This window comes from Mus caroli, unplaced genomic scaffold (assembly GCF_978045245.1).
Source record: "Mus caroli unplaced genomic scaffold, Mus_caroli_1 scaffold_20, whole genome shotgun sequence".
NCBI lineage: Eukaryota > Metazoa > Chordata > Mammalia > Rodentia > Muridae > Mus > Mus caroli.
In genome coordinates this window covers 50,654,079-50,676,854 of record NW_028227275.1, presented here as the reverse complement: position 1 = coordinate 50,676,854, position 22,776 = coordinate 50,654,079, and the positions used below count along the sequence as shown (strand labels likewise).

Genomic DNA, 22,776 nt, shown 5'->3' with positions numbered 1-22,776 from the left:
TCCCAGTGCCACCTAGCCTTGCCCTCAGGTAGTGTTGGGAGAGGTCCAGATCTGGCATCTCCATGGCAACTTAAAGAGGAAAAAGAAACAGAAACATGCCCGGACCTTACACAAAAGAGCAGAACCACCTGGAGCCACAGTGAGAACCTTATTCAGTAAATTCCTGAGTCTGGGAGGGAAAGCCAGTTTTTCCAGGTTCCCCGGGCTAGCAACATAAGCACCCTGCAGGAATGGTCAACTTCAATCCCAACAGAGCTGCCAGATCTGCAAGCTTTCCAAGAGAGTGCATGCCTCCCTCCAGGGTCCTAGGGGGAAAGGTACCAGGTACATCCTGCCTTCCTGAGCCCTCCCTGCCTCCCAACAGATTTCTGCTAGAAGTCCAGAAGGAAGAGAGTTCAGCAGCAGAGACTTTTGAGTAAATACATTTTATTCAGAAGAAGATAATAAAATAGCATGCACTTTAAAACCACCAAGCGCTGATAAAAACATCACTGCAGCCATGATTCCACATCAAACCTTCAGTAAGAATAGGCATTTATTCTTCACATCTTGTGCTGGTCCTGGCATGGGTTATCTCCCTCCACCAGGAACCTAAAGGCCAAGGCCAAGGCCAAGAGTGAGCAAGTGGTGGAGAGGGGTTAGTGGCAGGCTCACTCCTAGCCCTGCAGAACAGATCAGGGCAAAGCCATGCCCTTCCCAGCTACTGGGACACAACACTGACCAACGCTTGCTTCTGGATGGCAGAGAGTGGACAGGGGTAAAACTGCAAGACAGCAGGTCCTCCTGCCCTTTTCAAGGTCTCTGAAACCCTCAAGGGAGATTTGACAATCCCAGCAGGGTCGTTGCTTTGTTTGCTGGAGTGGGGATTCTGTAAGGGGCTCACTCTGGCCACGAAGTAGCCACAGCACACTTTCCCACATTCAGTGTGGCAAGGGGCACCTGGAGGGTGCTGCTGACTCCTGCTAAGGCACTTGTAACAGAGCATAGATGCACAGGCCTCCAGGGACCCTTTCCTCCCCCCTTCATCCTCATGTCTCCAATCTCCTGCCCCTGCCCATTGCAGTGCAATGAGGAAGACAGAGAGGGCCTCAAGGGACTTGGGATGGTAGTGTGGCTGGGAGCAGGAAGAAAAGACCTGGGGCAGGGGTGGGGTAGTGGGGAGGGGGTGGTCAAACAGGAGCTTTAGCCTGGGCAGGCCTTGTATAAGGAAGCAGCAGGTTAATCATCACGGAGATCAGCGGCAGTGGTGTTGGCTGAGAGCAGAAGCCAGGGCTGAGGGCTCCAACCTGCCCTGGGGGAGGCAGGCCGGGAGCACAGAAGGGCAGGGAGCCATCACTTGACTGAGCACCGGCAGAGGACAGGTTCTCTCCTCTCAGCCAGGGGCTAGCGCAGGGGTAAAGGTGTGAAGGATTCTGGACACAAGGCAAGGAAAGGGCAGGGGGGCTGCAAGGAGGGCCGAGAGACCCAGAAGCAGCTCAGCTCTTTGGTACGGTGAGGGTGTCTCTTGGGGACGCCCTTGTCACTCTTCTTCCATGCTCCTGGGCATCTTGGCTGCTCGTCTCTGCCTCCCTCTAAGCTCTTCTATCTGGCGCTCCAGCCCTCTCACCTTCGCTTCCAGGTGGCTCCCTGAGCTCCTGGAGCCAGTGAGCCGGCTCAGCAAGGCAAAGAGAGTTAACAAGGCCAAGAGCATCAAGGCCCGGGTAGATGGGTCGGGCACAGACCTCACCAGGGCCACAAAGCCAGCGACAAAGAGGACAAGTTTCAGACCCCCCAGGATCCTCCCTAGCAAGGCCAAGACCAAGCCTAGGAGCAGGGACAGCAACCAGTAGATGACCAGTGCTGCTGCTCCCCACAGTAGAAGGGTCTGGACTTGGCTAGGGCTGAGCTTCAAGCCCTGGGTGAGTTGTTCACCTGAAAGGGAAAAGGACAGAGTCAGCAACCTAGCAATGTGGTGAGGGCAAAGAGGGACAAGAAAGAGTGAAGCAAAAGGGACCCAACAGCCATAATTACAAAGGCATAGCCCATCCTTACAGGGTTGGGAAACAGTTTTGAATCCCAATCTTCCGGATTGGGACTCCCGGAAGACTACTGGAAATGGAGCTTTATTTGTTATATGAGAACAGTGTGTGTGCCTCCACGGGCTGTGGTTAACCAAAGAGGAGACAGTACATCTTTGCACAATGTCCAACACAAGTAAACCTCTGTACAGTGGTAAGAATCTCTAGCCTCCCCTTCTACTGTACCTCTGGGGACATCGGCAAACAGCTGTCTAGCCCCATGCAGATAGCCCGCCCCCCCCCCCCCCGCTAACAGCAAGGTCAGGCACAGCTGGCTATCTCTCATTCCCTCAACTCACCATCCAGCCCCAGGGCACTCAGCAACTGGGCAGCAATCCCAGACAGGGCAAAGCAGGCCACAGAGATGGCTGATGAGATGGCCCACATCACCTGCAACAGGGTCTGTGAAAAAGACAAAGCCATCATGGAGGAGGCCTGGCCCACACCTGCAGGGAAGTCTCTGCCCTGTTTCTTCCCCAGTGGAAACGGGTCTGGGTGAAAAGATCCATGGACTCTGAGTCCAGTGAAGGGGTCCTTCTGACACACTTCCTCACTGACCCAGAATCCAGGACATCTAAGACGGACATCAGTCGGTCAGCTGAGCTGCTTTGGAGGTAGCAGGATGAGCACTTGTGTGTGAATCACTCTCTCCCTATGGTAGCTGCCCTATGAAACTGGAGGCCTCCAAGGGAATCATAAGGGTATGTGAAAGAATGTTCATGCAGGGCTGGGACAACTACACTGCATTATGGATTTGTGTGTCTGCCTACGTAGCTACCCAGGGCCATGTAGAGCCTGGAAGCTGAATCAGACTCCCTTCCTCAATTCTCCACTTGCTTTAAAAAAAAAAAAAAAAAGAGTTCATTTTTATTTGTGTCCATATGTGTATATGAATAAGTGTCGGGGTGGGGTGCAACCAAAGAAGCCAGGAGAGGGATGCTGGATCCCCTGGAGCTGTAGTTACAATTGGTCGTAAACCATCTGTGGGCGCCGGGAACCAAACTCTGGTCCTCTGAGAGCAGCAAGCTTCCCTAACTGCTGAGCTACCTCGCCAGCCTCTCTTGTTTCTTGAGCCAGGGACACTTACTGAACCTGGAGCTCTAGTTTCTGCTTGCTAGTCTGGCCAGCCAGCCAGCCAGCCAGCCAGCTCCTGGTATCTGCCTAACTCTTCTCACCCCGCTTTCCACTGCTAGAGGCTATGGACATATACACCATGCCCAGTTTTTATGTATGTTCTGAAGATCTGAATTCATGTCTGCACGCTTACATAGTAAACACTTGGCCTACTAAGACATTTTTCCAGCCCTATATTCCAGATCTTATAAATCACTGGCTTGGCACTTTGGTATGAACTATCAGACACACCAGAAGAGGCCACCAGAACCCATTACAGAAAGTTGTGAGCCACCATGTACTTGTTGGAAATTGAATTCAGGACCTCTGGAAGAGCAGTCAGTGCTCTTAACTACTAAGCCATCTCTCCAGCCCAGTATGAACTATCAGAAGGGTGTGACACCACACTAGAAATGGCACTGGGTGGAAGAAGTGACCCTGCCATTGGCCCTTCATGAGCTCCACCTCACTTTCACAGGTGAAGAGTTGGGACTCAGGTCTCTGAGCTCTGCCAGCTCAAGATGATAGGTCTGACTCAGATCAAGTCGGAAGTTATGGGTACCCACCAACATGAGTTTATAAGGGTAGCTCATTTTGTAGCCTTTCTGGCCAAATGGACCAAGCCTGGAGAAAGATGGGTTGGTGCAAAAAGCCTGGAAGGCAAGAACCAGGCAATCAGCCTACAAGAGGCAGAAGTGCCAGGATGTGTTTGTGGAAGGTGGGGCTCTCTCTAGGCAGTAGCAACTAGGACAAAAGATGTGGTGGTGAGGTGAGGTGGCATTGACAATGTCTCTCCTTTTCTTTCTGCACACAGCCACCACAGGCACAACCTTTCTTACCTCTGAAATCACATGCATGGTCTCTGGCCCTAGCCAGGTATCCAAAGTCTCCTTCAGAGATCGGCCAATCTGGGTCAAAATATCAGCTGAGGTCTCCTTCTTCTGTTGACCGGGTGAGGCAAACTCTCGATGAGACTGGGCTGATGCGGCGGAGTGGACGAGGAGAAAGGCCACGAGGACCATCAGGACAGCTTTGAACAGATGTCTGCTCCATAACGGAGTGCTGTGTGCGCCTGCCATGTTTGTGTCTGCCAAGACAGGGCCATAGGGTAGGCAGTGAGCCAGAACCAATGAACATTTTTACTCTCCCAACTGATCTGTTATTCCCCTTCTTCACCCCTGGCCCACGGCAGACATTCCAGCCAAACCTAAATGCACTGTTTACCAAAAAAGATGAACCACAACTTGGAATCTATGCTGGCACAACCATTTGATTTACAGCTTCCTCTTTTGTATTCTCTACCAGATCAATACACCAGCAAGAACTACCCTATGCCATTTGTTTGTTTGTTTGTTTGTTTTTCGAGACAGGGTTTCTCTGTGTAGCCCTGGCTGTCCTGGAACTCACTTTGTAGACCAGGTTAGCCTCGAACTCAGAAATCCACCTGCCTCTGCCTCCCAAGCGCTGGGATTAAAGGCGTGCTCCACCACCACTTGGCCCCTGTGCCTTAAAGTAGCCAAAATCTCACTGCAGACTCATCTTCTGAAGGCCTGTCTCTACATCGTAGGCACCAAGAACATATGTGACTTTTAAATCTCTAAAGACTTCATTCTCAGAAGCACATAATGTACTTAAGCCAAAGATGATAGGGAAAAGTCACTTAAAAAGAGCAAATAAGTAGGATTACCACTTTGTACAGCAATATAAAATAAAGCATTTACAGGTTAACAGAGACACAAGAATGCTGCATTTGCAACAGTATCTCTGTGGGGCCATTATGCAAGGTGGTTTTTCTCCCTGGCCCCTGTGGGCACAGGTGTGAAGAAAGAGACTGCAGGTAAGCACTTGTGCAAGGTCACTGGGCTTAGAAGGATTTCAACCCAAGCCTCTGCTTCCAAATCCTACCCTTGGTGGAGGATAAAGTATTCAGTGGATCACAACTGGGGCTGCTCAGTGACATCACCTGAGAGTGGCATGTCAGTGTCCATGTCTAAGCACACTGGTTCTAATGGCACTATCTCTGTGTGACCTGGTCATAGAGACCAGCTCTTCAATAATTCTAAAGTTGAGATCCATTCTAAGGCCAAACGCTGTTTTTCCCCCACTGTTACTCCACAGTCAACATAAGATTGCAGAGACTACCTGTCCGAGGTGTTCTGTTCTGTTCTTATCCTCAGCAAGCAAGCAATCCCTTCTGCACTGAACATCTTCTAATTCAACTAAGTCTAGTTTCTGACACTACCAACCTGAAGACGGAGTCGTATCCCTTGGCCTATTTGGGAGTGGGAAGTTGAAGTCATTCTGTGTCAATGGTCATGATCTAGTATATACATACAGACATACATATAAACACACACACACACCAGCAGTTTGCTTTTTGTCTACCCTTCCTGGCTCAGAGCTCACACATTTCATATAATACACAAAAAGAATAAAGATTCCTTTGTCAAAGTAATTAGCCTTTTAGCCTGGCATCTTCAGAGACGAAGGGTGAAAGACAGCCCTTTCCAACATGCCTTCCATGATAATAAGACCATTTTTAGAGCACTCCCTAGCTAACCACAGGAATAGGGAGGTAATTACCAAGGGGACCAGCCATGCCTTTAGAGGATTGAGACTCTCATCCCTAACCTCTGAGGAGGAAGGATGGCTAATGACTGAGTTAATTCCTACAACCGGGGATTTGGCTGATCACACCTAACTAATGTGACCCTTCTTTAGAGGGTTATCCTTTCCAGGGTTATCCTTTCCAGGGTTATCCTTTCCAGGGTTATCCTTTCCAGGGTTATCCTTTCCAGGGTTATCCTTTCCAGGGTTATCCTTTCCAGGGTTATCCTTTCCAGGGTTATCCTTTCCAGGGTTATCCTTTCCAGGGTTATCCTTTCCAGGGTGATTTCCCATTCTCTTACCCACTGATACACTGCTAACCTCTGAAGAGAAGATGCACTATAGTGATTAAATGTCAACTGTTGCTGGGGGCAGGTAGCTAAGTGACAGATGCCTTGCCTACCATGTGCATGGCCGTGGGTTGAATCCGTAAAAGGACAGACAGAGACAGACAGACAGATAATCAACCACTAAAGAATCTTTTTTTTTCCTTTTTTCGTTTTTTGAGGCACGATTTCTCTGTGTATCTCTGAGTGTCTTGGAACTCACTCTACAGATCAGGCTGGCCTCAAATTCAGAGATTCACCTGTCTCTGCCTCCTAGTGCTGGGATTAGAGGTATATGCCCCCATCACTGGCTTAAATAATCTTTATATGTATAGAATCCATAACAGCTGGTGAATTTTGGGTTATATCAGGATGTGTAATATTCTTATTTGTTCCTTAATTCTGTGCTCCAACTAATACAAAACATATAAATGGCTCCAAAGTCTAACTTACAGACAAGTAATATCCATCTAAGAACTACAGGAACTAGCCCAGGAGGTTGGAGTCAAGGTCCATCATGACATTTTGGCCAGAAAGAAAAAAAAGGGGGGGGGGTGCATGCCCCAGGTGAGAAGACCCCACTCAGCATGTAGCACCCCCACCCTATACCTTCCTCTCTACAAACCTCTTTATATAACTACATTCCATAAGATGGAGACTTGAAGCCAACACCCCTGTTTTCTCAGAGGCAGGCCCTGAATGAATCTGATTTCTTTCCCACCAATTCTTCTCTCCCAAGTGTTTGCTTTCGAGCAATGAGAGGCAGGACTTGTGTCTACAACTTTAGATGCCAGCTTATTTTATCTGTGCTCTGTCTGACTGTAAGTCAAGGTCCCTGGACCTCTCTGTCAGGTTCAATTGGCTGAAGAGAGTCAAGAGTTCAGAGAAGCGCTTAGGTTCACTGGATAAGCACAAATATTTAAAGGATACTGATGAACAGCAGCTGTAAAGATGGTAGCACAAGGTCTGGAAGAAGGAGTGCAGAGCTGCCATGCCCTACCTAGGTACATCACCCTCAGAAGGTCTCCACCATATGTTAGCGATCTGGAAGCTCTCTAAATCTGGTCTTATCTGTATTTTCCTAGAAGTTTCATTATATTATATAAGTGTGATCAACAAAATCTCTAGCCATTGGAATCAACTCAATCAGTAGTCGCCTGTTCTCCTGATAGGTACCAACAAAAGAGTTGACATGACTGGTTCCCTTGGCAACTACTCTCTCTCTCCAATCCTTTGGCTATCTACAAAGCTTTCTTAAAAATGGAGATATTGACATGGACCATATATTTGAAAGGGCTGCTTTCACCCTTTATCCTCTGGAGATGATGCAGGAAGCCATGCAAAAGGCTGATGATCTTGACAAAGGTGACGTCCCATGCATTAAATTATAAGAGATATATGAGATCTGAGCAAGGAAGGGTAGATGAAAACCAGCTGCTGGGGTGTGTGGGTGTGTGTGCAAGCAAACTGCTGGTATACTCTATCACACCATTGATGCAGAATGACTTCAACTTTGTATTGCCAAAATAAGCAAAGGGTTCAGGAACAGCCAGCCCTTAACGAAAGATTAATAGGAATAAAAAGCAAGACACTGGTCTTGCATGCACTACTTTTCTCAGTCTGACAGATACTTATCATTGAGTAGGCACTGTCATCCCAATGATGAAATCAAGGAAAGATAGGCAGTGTGTGGGAAAACCAAGTTATGAATTCAGACAGATCGACTGAGCACTCCTTCTTGGTCCACAACCTCTTTGCTGAACTGTGTTCAATTTTAGAAGTTACTTATAAAGTCACATAACAGATTATCCATGAGCTAGAACACACTTGGCATTCACCAACCATCTCTGGGAATTATGGTGAAAACTTGCCCAAGCACCTTGTGCTTTGTGCTCTGATCTCATCCACAACATGATGCCACACGTGAGTGAAGATTCAGCAAGCAGCAACTTATTGAAGCAGGTAAGGAGTAGGTAAGAAGAATGTTTGCAGGCCCACTTCTTCTTTGCCACTCTGCTGGAGAAACGTCAAAGGGCTCTAGTAAAACCCATTCTACCTCGGCCTCAAAAGGACACCTGCAGCTCCAGAGAGTTCCTGTGAGTCAGAGCTTCTGAGCAGAGGCTGAGACGAAGCTCTAAGGCGGTGGAGAAGCCAGGTTTTGAAGTATGTGTGGTTATCAGAGTACGGGGGAATTGGCTGCAAATCTAGAGTCATCTGGGATAGCAGAGAGAGAAAGATGTTCCACCATTTGGGCAGAGAAGGTGCAAAAAAAAAAAAAAAGACTTCTAAAAATACTTCATTTGGGGTAGCTTCTGGACCAGAAACAGCTGCCTGACACCCCCCCCCCCCAAGGTCAAGTGGAGTTGCAAGACACACAGTTCAAGTGAAAAAAGCCTCAAGCTGAAAGAATCTTCTTCTCTTTGGCACAAATCAAGAGCCAGATGGTTCCTGCCTGCCACTGGTAGGAGCTGCGGAAAACAGGGGTTGGTTCCTAAGGTATCTGGGTCACAATCATGATTGGGGCCCTAAAGAACAGGCCTGCTATCTTGGGTTGGATCCTATATCCAAGGACCTCCAACAGGAGGAATCAGGTGTCGTCTCTTCCCTACTAGAAGGTCAGGGTGACATGAGCTGCAACTCCCACAGCAGCCTGTTCTCTGGGGCAGTTTCAACTTAAAGCAGCCCCCTGCCCCAGTCTAGGGAACCTTGAACTAACCCCTCCACCTTGAGGACAGCACTGCTCTTCTAGGTGAGCTGAAGTGTGCCGGAATCTCACAGGATTCTGGAGAACACTGGGTGTGAAGAAAACTGGCAAGCTACTTTCTTTATCAGTTCCTCTTCCTTTCCTTTCCTTTCCTTTCCTTTCCTTTCCTTTCCTTTCCTTTCCTCTTTTAAGTGAGGCTCAGGCAATATGAATCTGACCCACCATCATCATGCTTCCTCATGTCTCATTAAGAACTTTGCAGTTTTGCTGTTTAAGTCAGGGCCTGATTGTAGCCCAGGCTAGCCCGAACTCCTCATGCTGCTGATGACTCTCAACTCCTGATCTTCCTTCTTCCACCAAGTATTGAGTTTACAGGTATGTGCCATGTGTGTGTTACCTGTGTGTTGCACTAAGAACTGGCCCCAGGGCTTTGTATATAAAAGCAAATACTACCAACTGAGGGACATACATACTAGCCCTCATCAAAATATTAATACAGAAAGATGCTATGGCCATTAAAAGACAAACAGCGTTGACCTCTGAAAGATGGAAACATGTCCGAAACTTTTTTGTTTCCTCAAACAGGAAGTACTCCACACATGGAAATGTGTATAAGTTATCAAATTTTAATAGTGATTCGTAATTTACTAAGTGTTGTCTACTTCATTTAATTTTTATGACAATCTGTGTGTGTGTGTGTGTGTGTGTGTGTGTGTAGCTGGAAATCAAACTCAGAGCTAACAGGTAGGCAAGCACTTTACCACTTAGATACAAAAGAACAGTGTGTGTATACAAGTGTGTATGTCTGCATGTGTGGAAGCCAAAGACCAACTTAAACAAATTGGTTCTCTCCTTCCACCATGTGGGTCCCAGGGATCGGACTCAGTTCATCAGGCTTAGTGGCCAGTCCCTTCCCCCCATGGAGAATCTCACCAGCCCTACAGTTATCATGACGCCCCATTTTGCTTAGAACAGAAATAGGGACCGTGTCCCCAAGTCCAGCAGCTCAGGCTTGCCCTTTTGCTTGTCCCACACGTCCACACTGCCTTGGTAAGACCTGCTCTCTGCCCATGGGAACATACCGTTCCATTACCTACCATCGAGCTCAAAGCCGAAGATACCCAAACCTTCCAAGAAAAGCCTTCATACTAGAAGATGACCCACCCACTGAGAGTTTACAGGTTACACACCAAGAAGGTAAGAAGGGACAGCCAGAGATAGCACTGAGACTGGCCACTCCTGTTCAGACAACTGCAATTCAGCTTAGTAGGGACAGTCTCAGCTGGGGAACTGCTTTACTTACTGTGGTGGTGAGATGTCCCCATATGTTCAGCTGTGGTTTGCTCTGCCAGGGCGGGGTGGGGCTGTCCACACTACCTCCAGTCAGTGCTCCTTCCTCTTCTTTTTCCTTTCGCGCTATAAATCACCACAGGGGCAAGAACTAACTTGGTGCCCTCTGCTGGCCCCAACTGTTCCTTCACTACTCACAGCAGTCCTGTGGATCTGCAATCCTCACTCTGGATTGCCCATCTGACCTGCCTGCATAGCCTGTTAAACAAGGATGTTTGCCTCATCCAGGCAACCCACTCAGACCCTCCCAGGGAGGAGCTCTGCCTTTTGTTTTGTTTTTAAAGCTCCCCAGGATTCCTGAGGCATAATCAAACAGTGGTTGCAAAGATCAGCAACGCAGAGAAAAGTCTACTTTAAGCAAAGTCTCCTAAGAGCTCTCTGTACAAAGGACACAGGTTCAGATCTATCACAAATTAACCACCACTACCTTTACACCTGTTACTTAACCTATCTGAAATTCAATCTCCTCAAATGTAAGTTCTGTTGAAACTGGGTTAAGAGTTACTTCAAGAAGTTAGATAATCTGTGCAAGCACTGTGTTCAAAGTTTGTCCCACAGCCTCCCAGTGACTCTCAGACTAACTTGACATTAACTTTTCTTGGAATCCCCAGCACCTAGCATAGAATGACTAAGTGCTTGCTAAATGAGTATCAGAAGCCCTGCCAAGAAGCCACAAGTGTAGGACATAAAGACATGGAGAGGTGGCGGGGGGAAGGGGAGGAGGTTATTTGAATAGTCAGTCCAAATATACGACAGCCACATGAGAAGCACAGCTGAGATAGAAGGTCCTAAACGTGGCGAAGTCACCACTAAGGAGAATGAAGTCAGCGTTCTGGCAGGTCGGAGGCAGCCCTAGCTAACCCCCTGACAGCTGCTACCCAGCAACTGTTTGTGGGGCAGGGTGTTTGCAAAGGGAGGGGGGGTGCAGCCTTGCCGCTCCCTTCCCAAGGCCCAGACTCCAGGCAATAGGGTCAGTGGCATGTGCTATTTCGAACAGCACATCCCCTGCCAAGCACTCCATAGTGGCGTCGCGAGGCCCATGAGGTCAGGGTACCCTGAGGGGGGCTCCAACTGAGGCGGCAGGAGGCTGGACCATGGGGCTGGGGGAGGTGTGCAGTTCAGCACTGGCCTCATCCCCCAAATCTGGCAGCTGCTCCCTCCGGAGAGCTAGACCTCAGCGCTCGAACCCACTTATCCCGGGAAACACTCTCCTCCAGGGTTACCTAGTAACAACGCCCCTGGTTGCATAGCAACGAGGATCTGGGTCCCATACTTGTTAAGCCCCACGTCCCACGTTCGACCCCTCCCCACTAGGGCTCGCAAGGCCTTGCGGCTCCGCCCTGTTACCTCCTGCAAATCTGTCCCTTAAGCTGCATCTACAGCCCTGGTCTTAGCCCTCACTCACCCTGCTCCGGTCACCGCTATCCTTCACGTGGGACTTCGCTAGAAAACGCGCCACCAAACCGGCGCCTCAACTCCCGGGGTGTTGGTTTATAGTCTGCGCATGCGCGGGGCGGTCGACGGAGGAGACTGGCAGGTCTCTCTGATCCTGGGGCAGGCACCGTGGACGCATGCGCTCTGCTCGCTCCTTTATGGTTTGTACGTGTTTTTTCCCTCCCAAATATTTCCAAGAGAAGAATGGCGCCGGAAATTGGAGTTGGAACGGAAGCGAAGCCTTTGGCAAGAAAGGGGAAAGAAAGAACTGTCGAGGCTGTGGCGTGGGTAGAGTTGGTGCTCGATGCGGGATTCGGTGCAGATCCGAGTCTGCGACGCATTTAGGGCGGCAGTTTCCTCCCTGGAAGTGTACTTCCTAAGGCGGGGCGCTGGCGAGCACTTGGAGGGCTGAGAAACCTTTCACGCTAAAAATGGCACATCAGGGGGGAAAGGCACAAGGTGTTAGTGGGCACATTAACGGTGTACGACCTTGGAGAAACTCATATGCTTTGGGAGAGAGCAAAACCTCACCCTAAATGTGTGGGTGACCACCAAAGCTTTGCTTACAATTGTTAGGGAAAGGAAAGCAGCCCAGGTGCCCTGGGGTTATTTTGTTCGTTTTGTTTTTTTAAAACCGTAGAACACTGAGGTAGCTTTGTGGATGAGGTAGGCGGAGATGTAAAAATTGTTTAAAGGTTTATTTATATGAATACACTGTAGCTGTCTTCAGACATACCAGAAGAGGGCATCAGATTCCATTACAGGGGGTTGTGAACCACCATGTGGTTGCTAGAAATTAAACTCAGGACCTCTGGAGGAGCAGTCAGTGCCCTTAACCGCTGAACCATCTCACCAACCCATAAATTTTAAAATTACGTGTAGTTATGTATTCTATGCATGTGTTCGGATGTGCAGGCACAATACAATACTCCTATGGAAGTCAGTTCTCTCCTGCTGTGTGGATCCCAGAGGTTGGATCCAGGTTGTAAGGCGTGCCTTAGTGGAAAAGATCTCAGGGGTGATGGGGGTGGGAGTGGTGTTTCTGGGTTCTTTCTAGACTTGGTTTTAGTTTGCAAGTGCCTTTTGGGAAATTAATATAGGGACACATATTAGAAATGTATGGGAACATTGGAAGGGAAAGGAGGACTTCGCTTAGGAGTCTTGTTAAAACCTCCCATCAACTGAGAATCAAAAACTACTTAAGGTGTTTCTCTCTTCCCAGCTGTAAAACAATTTTCTAAGAACTTCATTAGAAACTTCCATTTACAGTAAGAAGGACCTGTCATAGCCCTCCCCTAGAGGGTGCAATCCTCCTAGTGGCTCATAGTTATATTTTACTAGATTATATTCCTAACCCAGTCACTTCTGGAGCCATCCTATAATATCACTTATCAGAAAGAGAGAAAAGGATTAAAAAAAAAACAATTCTTAACAACCCTTTTAAGACATAACTTGAGAGCTGCCAGAATGTTTTATATGAGCTAATGGTACGACACTCATTTGTGACTCCCTCTTCAGAATCCTATATAAACACTTGGTTATGTCTTACTCTTTTCCTGGTCTCTGTCTCTGTCTCTCTGTCTCTCCCCCACCTCCTCTGTTAAATCATGTTCCTAAAAATATGTATCAACTTTAATAAACTTCTTTAATAAACTTTTAATAACTTCTTTAATAAACTTCAACTCTGATTCTTTTGACTGGTAGGGGACTGGAGACAAGGTTTCTTTGTGTAGCCTTAGCTGTACTGGGACTAGCTCTGAAGACCAGGCTATCCATGAACTCAGAGAGATCTGCCTGCCTCTGCTTCTGGAGTGCTGGGATTAAAAGTGTACACTACTACTGCCCAGCTAGCCTTACTTTCCTGAGTCAAGACCCCTAAAAGATGGAATTAGAGAGATGGCTTAGTGGTTAAGAGCAGTGACTGCTCTTCCAGAGGTCCCGAGTTCAATTCCCAGCATCCACATGGTGGCTCACAACCATCTGTAATGGGATCTGATGCCCTCTCCTGGTGTGCATGAGGACAGCTACAGTGTACTCATAAGAATGAATAAAACTATTTTTTGAAAGAAAAACATAAAATTATTAGAAGAATGTGCTTTTGTCTTAATCCCAGGGGTAGGGATGTGAGGCATGGCTTTGCCTGCTGCAGATAGTTTCTGCAATTGTGTGACATTTGGAATTCTGTGAACTTTGCAGAGGGTATATAAATGCTAGCACTCAGGCTGGAGAGATGGCTCAGCGGTTAAGAACACTGACTGCTCTTCCAAAGGTCCTGAGTTCAAATCCCAACAACCACATGGTGGCTTATAACCATCTGTAATGAGATCTGATGCCCTCTTCTGGAGTGTCTGAAGACAGCTACAGTGTACTTACATGTAATAGATAAATAAAATCTTAAAATAAAATAAAAAAGAAATGAAAGGAAAGGAAAGAGAGAGAATAAAAAATAAAAATAAATGCTAGAGCTTCCTGATAGGCAGTAGTGGTTATTGGTCATTTAGGGAGTTTGTTTGTGGTTTGTTAGTAGTGCCAAAGAAGAAACAAAAGGAAAGAAATTAGATTCAGGGGGTTTTCTAATTTTTCTCTCCCTATCTTTGTTTCTCTCTTATCTTCTGTTAGGTCAAGTGTGGAAGAGGGAGAACTCACAAAGTAGCAAGGACGAGTTACAAGTGGTGCACAAAGTGGGGCTTGAAAGTTAAGGATAAAAATGAGATCTTGGGGGCTGGAGAGATGGCTCAGCAGTTAAGAGCACTGACTGCTCTTCCAGAGTACCAGAGTTCAAATCCCAGCAACCACATGGTGTCTCACAACCATCTGTAATGAGATCTGATGCCCTCATCTGGAGTGTCTGAAGACAGCTACAGTGTACTTATTTATAATGATAAATAAATCTTTTTTAAAAATCTTTTTTATAATAATAAATAAATCTTAAAAAATAAGTATTTTTATAGTAATAAATAAATCTTTACTGTAGCTGTCTTCAGACGCTCCAGAAGAAGGCATCAGATCTCATTACAGATGGTTGAGAGCCACCATGAGATTTCTGGGATTTGAACTCAGGACCTTTGGAAGAGCAGTCAGTGCTCTTAACCATTGAGCCATCTCTCCAGCCCAAATAAATAAGTCTTTAAAAAAAAAAATGAGATCTTGGATTTCAAATGCAGTAGAGGAAAGGGCAGGGAATAAGGAGTAGATTTTTTTTTAAGACTCCAGCAAAGAAATTTATCATGGCTGCTACTGCTGCTGCTACTACTACTACTACTACTACTACTGCTGGGATATCCCCCACTTTGCTCCCAGAGGGGATTTTTGTTTGTTTGTTTTTAATTTTTCTTTTTTGTGTATTTTGTTTCAAAAAAGTTTGAAAGACTGGCTGAGCAGTTGGAAACACTGTGGGTGAAAATTAAGGATCCTAAGACACAAAAAGTCGCTGAAATGGAAAAACAAAAGGGGTTGATTGCTCACTCCTTTCTGAAAGCATTTCAGAGTTGACTGGGCAGCTGGAGAGGCTGCAAGTGGAGGTGGATGCACTTGGGAACTGAGGGGCACTGGAAAGTCTCAGTCCTGGTGACTGATCCTGAGAGTGGGAGCATCCCACAGGAGGGAAAGAAACTGTACCAGAGTAGGGTCAGGTCAGAGTAAAGCTGAAAAAGTGGGATGACAATCTGATGAAACTACCTGTTTTGAAAGAAAGGGTTGCCGGGCTTTGGTGGTACACACCTTTGATTCCAGCACTTGGGAGGCAGAGGCAGGCCGATTTCTGAGTTCAAGGCCAGCCTTGTCTACAGAGTGAGTTCCAGAACAGCCAGGACTAGAGGACTACACAGAGAAACCCTGTCTCAAAAAACAAAAAACAAACAAAAAAAAAAAGAAAGAAAGAAAAGGTTAATCTCAAACGAGCTGCAATGCTAGAGTTAGAGGTGGCCTTTGGTTAGAAGATCAGCATCAGCTTTCCTAGTAGTCATACAGCATATGCCTGCTAATGTGTGAAACAGGTTATGATGAGATAGAATGGCATCCTATAGAAATGACAGATCTAACACATTTTAAAGAGGCTATGATCTCATATGGGATGCACTCACCTTATATGAAACAAATTCTAAATAACTAGTTTACTCAAAATTGAATTATTCCCCAAGACTGGAAGGGATTGTTGACTGCTGTACTAGAGGTTAGTCCTCAGTTGCAATGGTTAACATGTCAGAGGGAAGAATATTGGACAGTGAAACAGAGCAAGGGGAATGAATATAGTCAAAAACCAGTTTCTAGGTAAAGGATGGTACGGTGACATACAAGAGCAGATTCAATTTGATGATGCTACTATAGAAGAATGTTGCTTGATGACTTTAAGAGCTTAGAACAAAGTTGAAGAGTCTGGAGGGAAAGTCCATCTCATTTACAAAGATTATACAAGGCTCAGGAGAAGCTGTCACTGATTTTTTTTTTCCACAAAGATTAGTCGCAGCTGTGAACAAAGCTGTATCAGACCCTGATACAAGACAAGTGTTGATAGAAACCTTGGCACTTGAAAATGCAAATACTGGGGCTGGAGAGAAGGCTTAGAGGTTAAGAGCACTGACTGCTCTTCCAGAGGTCCTGAGTTCAATTCCCAGCAACCACATGGTGGCTCACAACCATCTGTAATGGGATCCGATGCCCTCTTCTGGTGTGTCTGAAGACAACTACAGTGTACTCATCACACATATATAAAATAAATAAAAATCTTTTTAAAAAGGAAGAAAATGCAAATCCTGATTGTAAAGAAGTTATTGAACCATTAAAGGCCCAAGCAACACCTATGGATAAGGGATATGATAGATACTGGTTTAACATGTACCATGTTAATATCATAGGTCAAGCTATAGCTGGAGGTCTTGGAATAAAAAGGGCCAGTGCTTCAATTGTGGGAAATATGGTCATTTGCAGAGAGACTGTGGCCAAACCAAAAGCCTCAGATCTTAAAATTCCCAGTGTGTTAACTGCAAGAAATACAGTGCTTTGAACAAGAAACGTGACTGAGCCATTTCTAGGGGCAGTGGTTTTCCTAAATCTCAAACAGGAAGAATGACTAGGCTTCCTGGGGTGGGTATGCAATGAAGCAAGGGCTGCCATTGAACTAAGGAGTTGTCTTAGTTAGGATTTTACTGTTATGAACAGACACCGTGACCAAAGCAAGTCTTATAAATAAATGACAAAATTTAATTGGGGCTGGCTTACAGGTTCAGAGGTTCAGTCCATTGTCATTAAGGTGGAAGCATGGCAGCATCCAGGCAGGCATGGTGCAGGAGGAGCTGAGAGTTCTACATCTTCAGCTGAAGGAAGCCAGGGACAGACTGAGCATCCTCAGGCAGCTAGGAGGAGGGTCTCCAAGCCCATCCCCACTTCCTCCAACAAGGCCACACCTTCTAATAGTGCCACTCCCTGGGCCAAGCATATACTCTATAGGAGTATAGATCCAAAAGAGATATTCAAGATAATTTCTTATGGTGGGGAAATGACCTTGGGAGCCTGGCTTGGAGCCCTGTAGCAGCAAGCAAAAAAGAAAAAAAAAAAAAAAAAGGAGCTGTTTCAGTCAGGGAACAACAGCAGCATAGAAACACTGGGGTATAGGAAAAAAAAAACCTGGAATTAAATCAGCCTATATACTATAAAGCTACTAATAGAAGCCAGTGAAACTTTTGTATTAAGGACTTGGACTTGTTTATATTTCCACAGGAAATGAAAAGCTGTGGATATCATCAAAACTGATAAAGATTAGAATAGAGCAGAAGAGGTCTTCTGAAAATCTTGCCCACTGGGCTGGAGAGATGACTCAGTGGTTAAGAGTACTGACTGCTCTTTCAGAGGTCCTGAGTTCAAGGTGGCTCACAACCATCTGTAAAGGGTTCTGATGCCCTCTTCTGGTATCTGAAAACAGATACAGTGTACTCACATATATAAAATAAATAAATCTTAAAAAAACAAAAACAAAACAAAACAAACCTTGGCCACTGACCCAAAAAGTGTTTGTTCAATTGAAAATGTCTGTTTATAATTTCCTGCTACACACAGCACAATTAATGACTCAAAACAGAAGAGAAAACTGTAGTGACAATTTTGGAATTTTGGTTTCTTTAAAAACAAAGAAATATTATAAGAATGTGCTTTTGTTTTAATCCCAGGGGTAGGAATGTGAGGCTGCTTCAGACTGTCCAGAGCAGCTGACTATGATTTGCCTCATGCTCTATTAGAAGCATGGTTTTAGGAACTGCAGATAGTTTCTGCAATTGTGTGACATTTGGAATTCTGGGAACTTTTCAGAGGATGTATAAATGCTAGAGTCCTCTGATAGGTAGTGGTGGTTATTGGCCATTTGATAGGTGGTGGTGGTTATTGGCCATTTGATAGGTGGTGGGGGTTATTGGCCATTTAGGGAGGCTGTTTGTGGTTTGTTAGTACCCATGGTCAAAGAAGAAACAAAAGGGGGCTGGTGAGATGGCTCAGTGGGTAAGAGCACCCGACTGCTCTTCCGAAGGTCAGGAGTTCAAATCCCAGCAACCACATGGTGGCTCACAACCATCCGTAACGAGATCTGACTCCCTCTTCTGGAGTGTCTGAAGACAGCTACAGTGTACTTACATATAATAAATAAATAAATAAATTAATTAAAAAAAAAGAAGAAACAAAAGGAAAGAAATTAGATTCAGTGATTGTCCTAATTCCTCTCTCTCCTCTGTCATTGTTTCTTTCCTTTGTAGTGTTAGGTGGGGAAGTGAGGGAGGGGGATAAAGGGTGAGGAAAAGAAGAACTCACAAAGTATCAAAGACCAGCTACATACAACTGTCTGTAGCTTCAGTTTCAGAGGATCTGACACCCTCACACAGACAGACACACGTGCAGGCAAAACACCAATGTACAACAGACACCAGACACACGTGCAGGCAAAACACCAATGTACAAAGAGCGATAGATAGGTAGGAAGGTAGGTAGGTAGATAGATGAATGTATATATATTTTAAAATCCCTAAAAATAATAAATGAACCCCTCAAATGTTTGTGAGTGACAGTGTGGAACTGTTCATTCCTCCCACTGGCCCAGGGAAAGGGAACGAGGTCATCTAATCCTCTCTGTCAGCTGTTTAAGAAACCCTGATACCTCACTTAATCCTCTGCTCTCAGGCTACACTCATGGTTAACGAATCTCATGAGAAACAGAGATTCTTCGGGGATTTGGGGCAATGTGTCCCCATATTTCCTAAGCAGCAGCAGCTCTGGCTTTAGAGGTTCCGGTTGGGGGAACAAGGCATAGAACTCACCTTTCAGGTACTCACAACATCGTATGAACATAACTTTTTCCTCCACGGTTCTTTTGTTTATTCCCAAACCAAACCTTGTTAGGATTCAGGAAAATGACTCACCAAGGTGTGGCACTTTGGCATATATTCTAGTTTGCTCTCTATTGTGTCAAACACCATGGCCAAAAGCAGCAGCTTGGGGAAGAGTTTACTTCCATGCCCTAATCACAGTCAGTCCATCACTGAGGGAAGTCAGGACAGGAACCCAACGCAGGAACATGAAGGCAGGAACCAAAGCCAAGGCCCTGGAGAGATACTGCTTCCTGGCTCGCTCCCATGGCTCCCTCAGCCTGGGTTTTACACACACCTGGACTACCTGCTCATGGCAATGTCTGAGGTGAGCTGGTCCCTCCTATCTCTATCATAAGTTAATAAAATGTCCCACAGACTTGCCTGCAGAACAGTCTGATGGAGGCATTTTCCCTCTTCCCAGATGACCCTAACTTATATCAAGTTGGCCAAAACCCCACAGTAACTAATGAATCAGTATGGTACACTGAACTATAGACTACAAAAGCAGGCTCAGGACCAATGTCTCTTTGGCCTCCAGGCCCTCCTGTCTCTTGTCACCTTTACCCATCCCCAAGTGTATGTGGGCTTTCTCTGAAGTACCCTAATTGATAGTCACCCCACCACCACTTCCATAAAGGAATCCTGTTGTCATGAGTCCCTTGCCTGGAAATCCAATCAGCCTGGGAAGGTTCCCTCACAGGAAAGAAGATACATTCATTGCCAATTTAACTTTCTCCCTCTCCCTCCTCCTCCTCTCCTTTATTAAGATAGGCTCTCTTAGTGCCCAGGCTAGCCTCGACTCACCACGAAGCTGAGGATGGCCTTGAACCCATCCTGCTTCTCTCCGGAGCGATGAGGTTACAGGTGTTTACTGCCATGCCCTCTCAGTGCTGAGGTGGAACCTGGGACTTCATGCACACTAGGTAAGCCCTTTACGAGCCGAGCTAAATCCTCTGTCCACAGTTACTTACTCTTCTGAAGCATCCTCAGAGAACGTTTATTATCTGAGAGACGTGTGTGTATGTGTGTGTGTGTGTGTGTGTGTGTACAGGAGTTACACACAGCGCCTCCCCTCTCCTTATGATTTAGCCCAGGTTCATTTTTTTCCTCTTCTTCATCTCTTGTCACTTCTCCATACCCAGAAGCATCAAGCCCTCACTCCCTACCAGGATGCTATCAAATCCTCATTCACCTGGCCCTTCTCTGTTACTTTTTTTTTTTTTAGACAGGGTTTCTCTGTGTAGCCTTGGCTGTCCTGGAACTCACTCTGTAGACCAGGCTGGCCTTGAACTCAGAAATCTGCCTCCCAAGTGCTGAGATTAAAGGTGTGCGCCACCACTGCCCGGTTCTCTGTCACATTTTTGTTGGAATATGGCATACACACACACACACACACACAATTTAAAATGGTTTACTTCTATTTAATTATCATAATTTTATTTCATAGATTCAATTATTAGGACTTACTATGGTAAAAAGTTTTTCTTTCCTTTATAACCTGAATCCTTTCCATTCTTGAAGGAGCTGGCCTTTGAAACTGAAAAGGCTTCAAGAGGCTCCCTTTTCCCTGATTTCTGGAAATTCCCCCATTTACATCACAGCTATAATCTCCCTAGTATAACATAAACACAGTTCTGATGTTGCTCATGTGATATCACCAATTTGTAATACAATACCTCTGAGGCAGATGGTACCAATAATTAATCAACAAGTGTAACAGTTTGCTTTCTGTTGCTGTAGCAGAATACCAGATGTTGTGTTTTATTTAAAAAAAAAAAAAAAAAAGGAAAAAGAGCCAGCATGTTTGATAGGGGTGAGGTGGGAGGATGTGCCTCTGCGGGCCCATGCTGAGGCATCCCTTCCCCCTGAGGCACCAGGGATAGTATGGATAAGAGTTTATTTAGGGCATGAAAAGGGGAGTTGAAGCCGGGCCGTGGTGGCGCACGCCTTTAATCCCAGCACTCGGGAGGCAGAGGCAGGCGGATTTCTGAGTTCGAGGCCAGCCTGGTCTACAGAGTGAGCTCCAGGACAGCCAGAGCTATAAAGAGAAACCCTGTCTCGAAAAACCAAAAAAAAAAAAAAAAAAAAAAAAAGGGGAGTTGAGGAGGGAGTAGAGACAGAAAAAGACAGACAGACAGACAGACAGAGAGACAGAGACAGAGAGAAGCCAGCCAGGAACAAGTGGAGAGAGAGGGGGAAGGGGATGGGGAGAGAGGGAGAAGGGGCAGGAAATAAGAGAGTAAGAGGATCAAAAGATATAAGAGTGAGGAGAGGGCAAACAGCCCCTTCTATTGTGAGTCAGATGTACCTACTGTTGCCAGGTAACTATAGGGCAGAGCCTAGAAGGAATGCTAACACCAGAGGCTATTTATAAAACAGTGAAGGTTTTATTTAGCTCACGTTTTCGAGGCTAGAAAGTCCAGGAATGGCTCCAGCATCTGCAGAGTGCTACAACATATAACACAACAGAGAATCACACGGTAACTCAAAGCAATATGCCTGACAGTAAAGTGTGCATGTGTGTGTGCACATGCATGTGTGTGTGTGTGTGTGTGTGTGTGTGTGTGTGCGCGCGTGCGCGAGTGTGTGTGCATGTGTGCTGTGTGTGTACATAACCACTGTGAGCGTATTGGAGGCCAGAGGCCAACTTTCTGGAGTTTCAGCTCCCCTTATGTGGGAGCTGAGATTGAACTTGGTCACCAGGCTTGAACAGCGGATGCATTGCCCTGCTGAACCATCTGACTGGCCCTATTTTTATTTTTATTTTTATTTTTATTTTTATTTTTATTTTTATTTTTGTGGTGCTAGAGATGGAGCCTAGCAGCTTACATTAACTAGGCAAACACTCTGCCACTGGACCCTGTCCCCATTTCTACAGAACAAATTTATATAACAAAACCGCTCCTTTAATACTAACCTGTTAATTTCGTTATCTATGCAGTCAGAACCCTCACCATCCAGTCACTTCCTAAAGGTCCCTTCTCTCAACACGGTTAAGAGGGCCAAGTTTCTAACATGCCAGGCCTCATTTCTTTTATTCCACGTGTTGTGTGGCTTTTCCTGGGGAGAGAGCCAAAGAAACAACTCCACCCAAGCCTAGCTTGGTGAAGCAGTGAGTTTATCAGTGTGATGGCCTATGGGTGACTCAAAGTTAACTGCATTATTAAAACACCCACCCCAGCATTAGGGAGAATTCACAAAAGCTGTTTCCTTGGGGCTCCCCATCAACTTTCAGGCAGTTCCACTAAGAGTCCTTTCTCTCCCCCAGTGATTTACTGCTTTTTTGGTTTTTTTTTTTGTTTTTGTGGGTTTTTTGTTTTTGTTTTTGTTTTTGTTTTGGTTTTGGTTTTTGTTTTGGTTTTGGTTTTGGTTTTTCAAGACAGGGTTTCTCTGTGCAGTTCTGGCTGTCCTGGAACTCACTCTGTAGACCAGGCTGGCCTCGAACTCAGAAATCCGCCTGCCTTTTTTAAGAGTGGGGAGAAGCTTTGAAAAATCTTGTAACATTCTGAATTTACGGAGCCTGGTAACTGCCACTAGTTCTTGAGTCTTGAGGCCTCCCTCCTCCTGGCTCCTTCTTGAGGGAATGTTAAAATTCAGAGGACATAGACACACAATACTATTCTATTCCCAACTCCATAGTACGTCTCTTCCAGAGGAAATTTCTGGAAGTGTGGTTATCAGCTCAAAACTCAATTAAATGCTGCTTTTTTGGCAGGCCAATCTAGTCTAATCACCTTGCATTCAGGGGCCCCACCTAGACTCATTTATTTCCTACCATACATCTAAATACTTGAGATGCCAGGCCTGTCAGGCAGCCTGCCATTCAATAAACAATAGTG

At 45.9% G+C, this 22,776-nt stretch overlaps 1 protein-coding gene across 2 annotated transcripts; it reads right to left on the bottom strand.

Moving 5' to 3' along the window:
• Nucleotides 1-409: 409 nt before the first annotated feature.
• Tmem109 (transmembrane protein 109) lies at nt 410-11,736 on the bottom strand. 2 transcript variants are annotated; one of them, XM_021151787.3, is made up of 5 exons: nt 11,563-11,736; nt 10,111-10,223; nt 4,010-4,257; nt 2,357-2,459; nt 410-1,911 (listed from the first exon to the last, which is right to left on the bottom strand). In XM_021151787.3, the coding sequence occupies exons 2-5, from the start codon at nt 10,130-10,132 to the stop codon at nt 1,520-1,522; spliced, it is 765 nt and encodes a 254-aa protein (XP_021007446.1). In that variant the 5' UTR covers nt 10,133-10,223; nt 11,563-11,736; the 3' UTR covers nt 410-1,519. The 2 variants fall into 2 exon arrangements, with proteins under 2 accessions (XP_021007446.1, XP_021007447.1); XM_021151788.3 differs by lacking the exon at nt 10,111-10,223 and having other exon boundaries at nt 11,563-11,724.
• Between the last annotated feature and the right edge of the window lie 11,040 nt (nt 11,737-22,776).

Coding starts and splice junctions, on each gene's coding strand:
- Tmem109 (XM_021151787.3), bottom strand. CDS start 10,132: ATGGGGACATCTCACCACCACA. Junction 4,258..10,110: donor GGGGACATCTCACCACCACA/GTAAGTAAAGCA, acceptor CTGTCTTGGCAG/ACACAAACATGGCAGGCGCA. Junction 2,460..4,009: donor CCATGCATGTGATTTCAGAG/GTAAGAAAGGTT, acceptor TCTTTTTCACAG/ACCCTGTTGCAGGTGATGTG.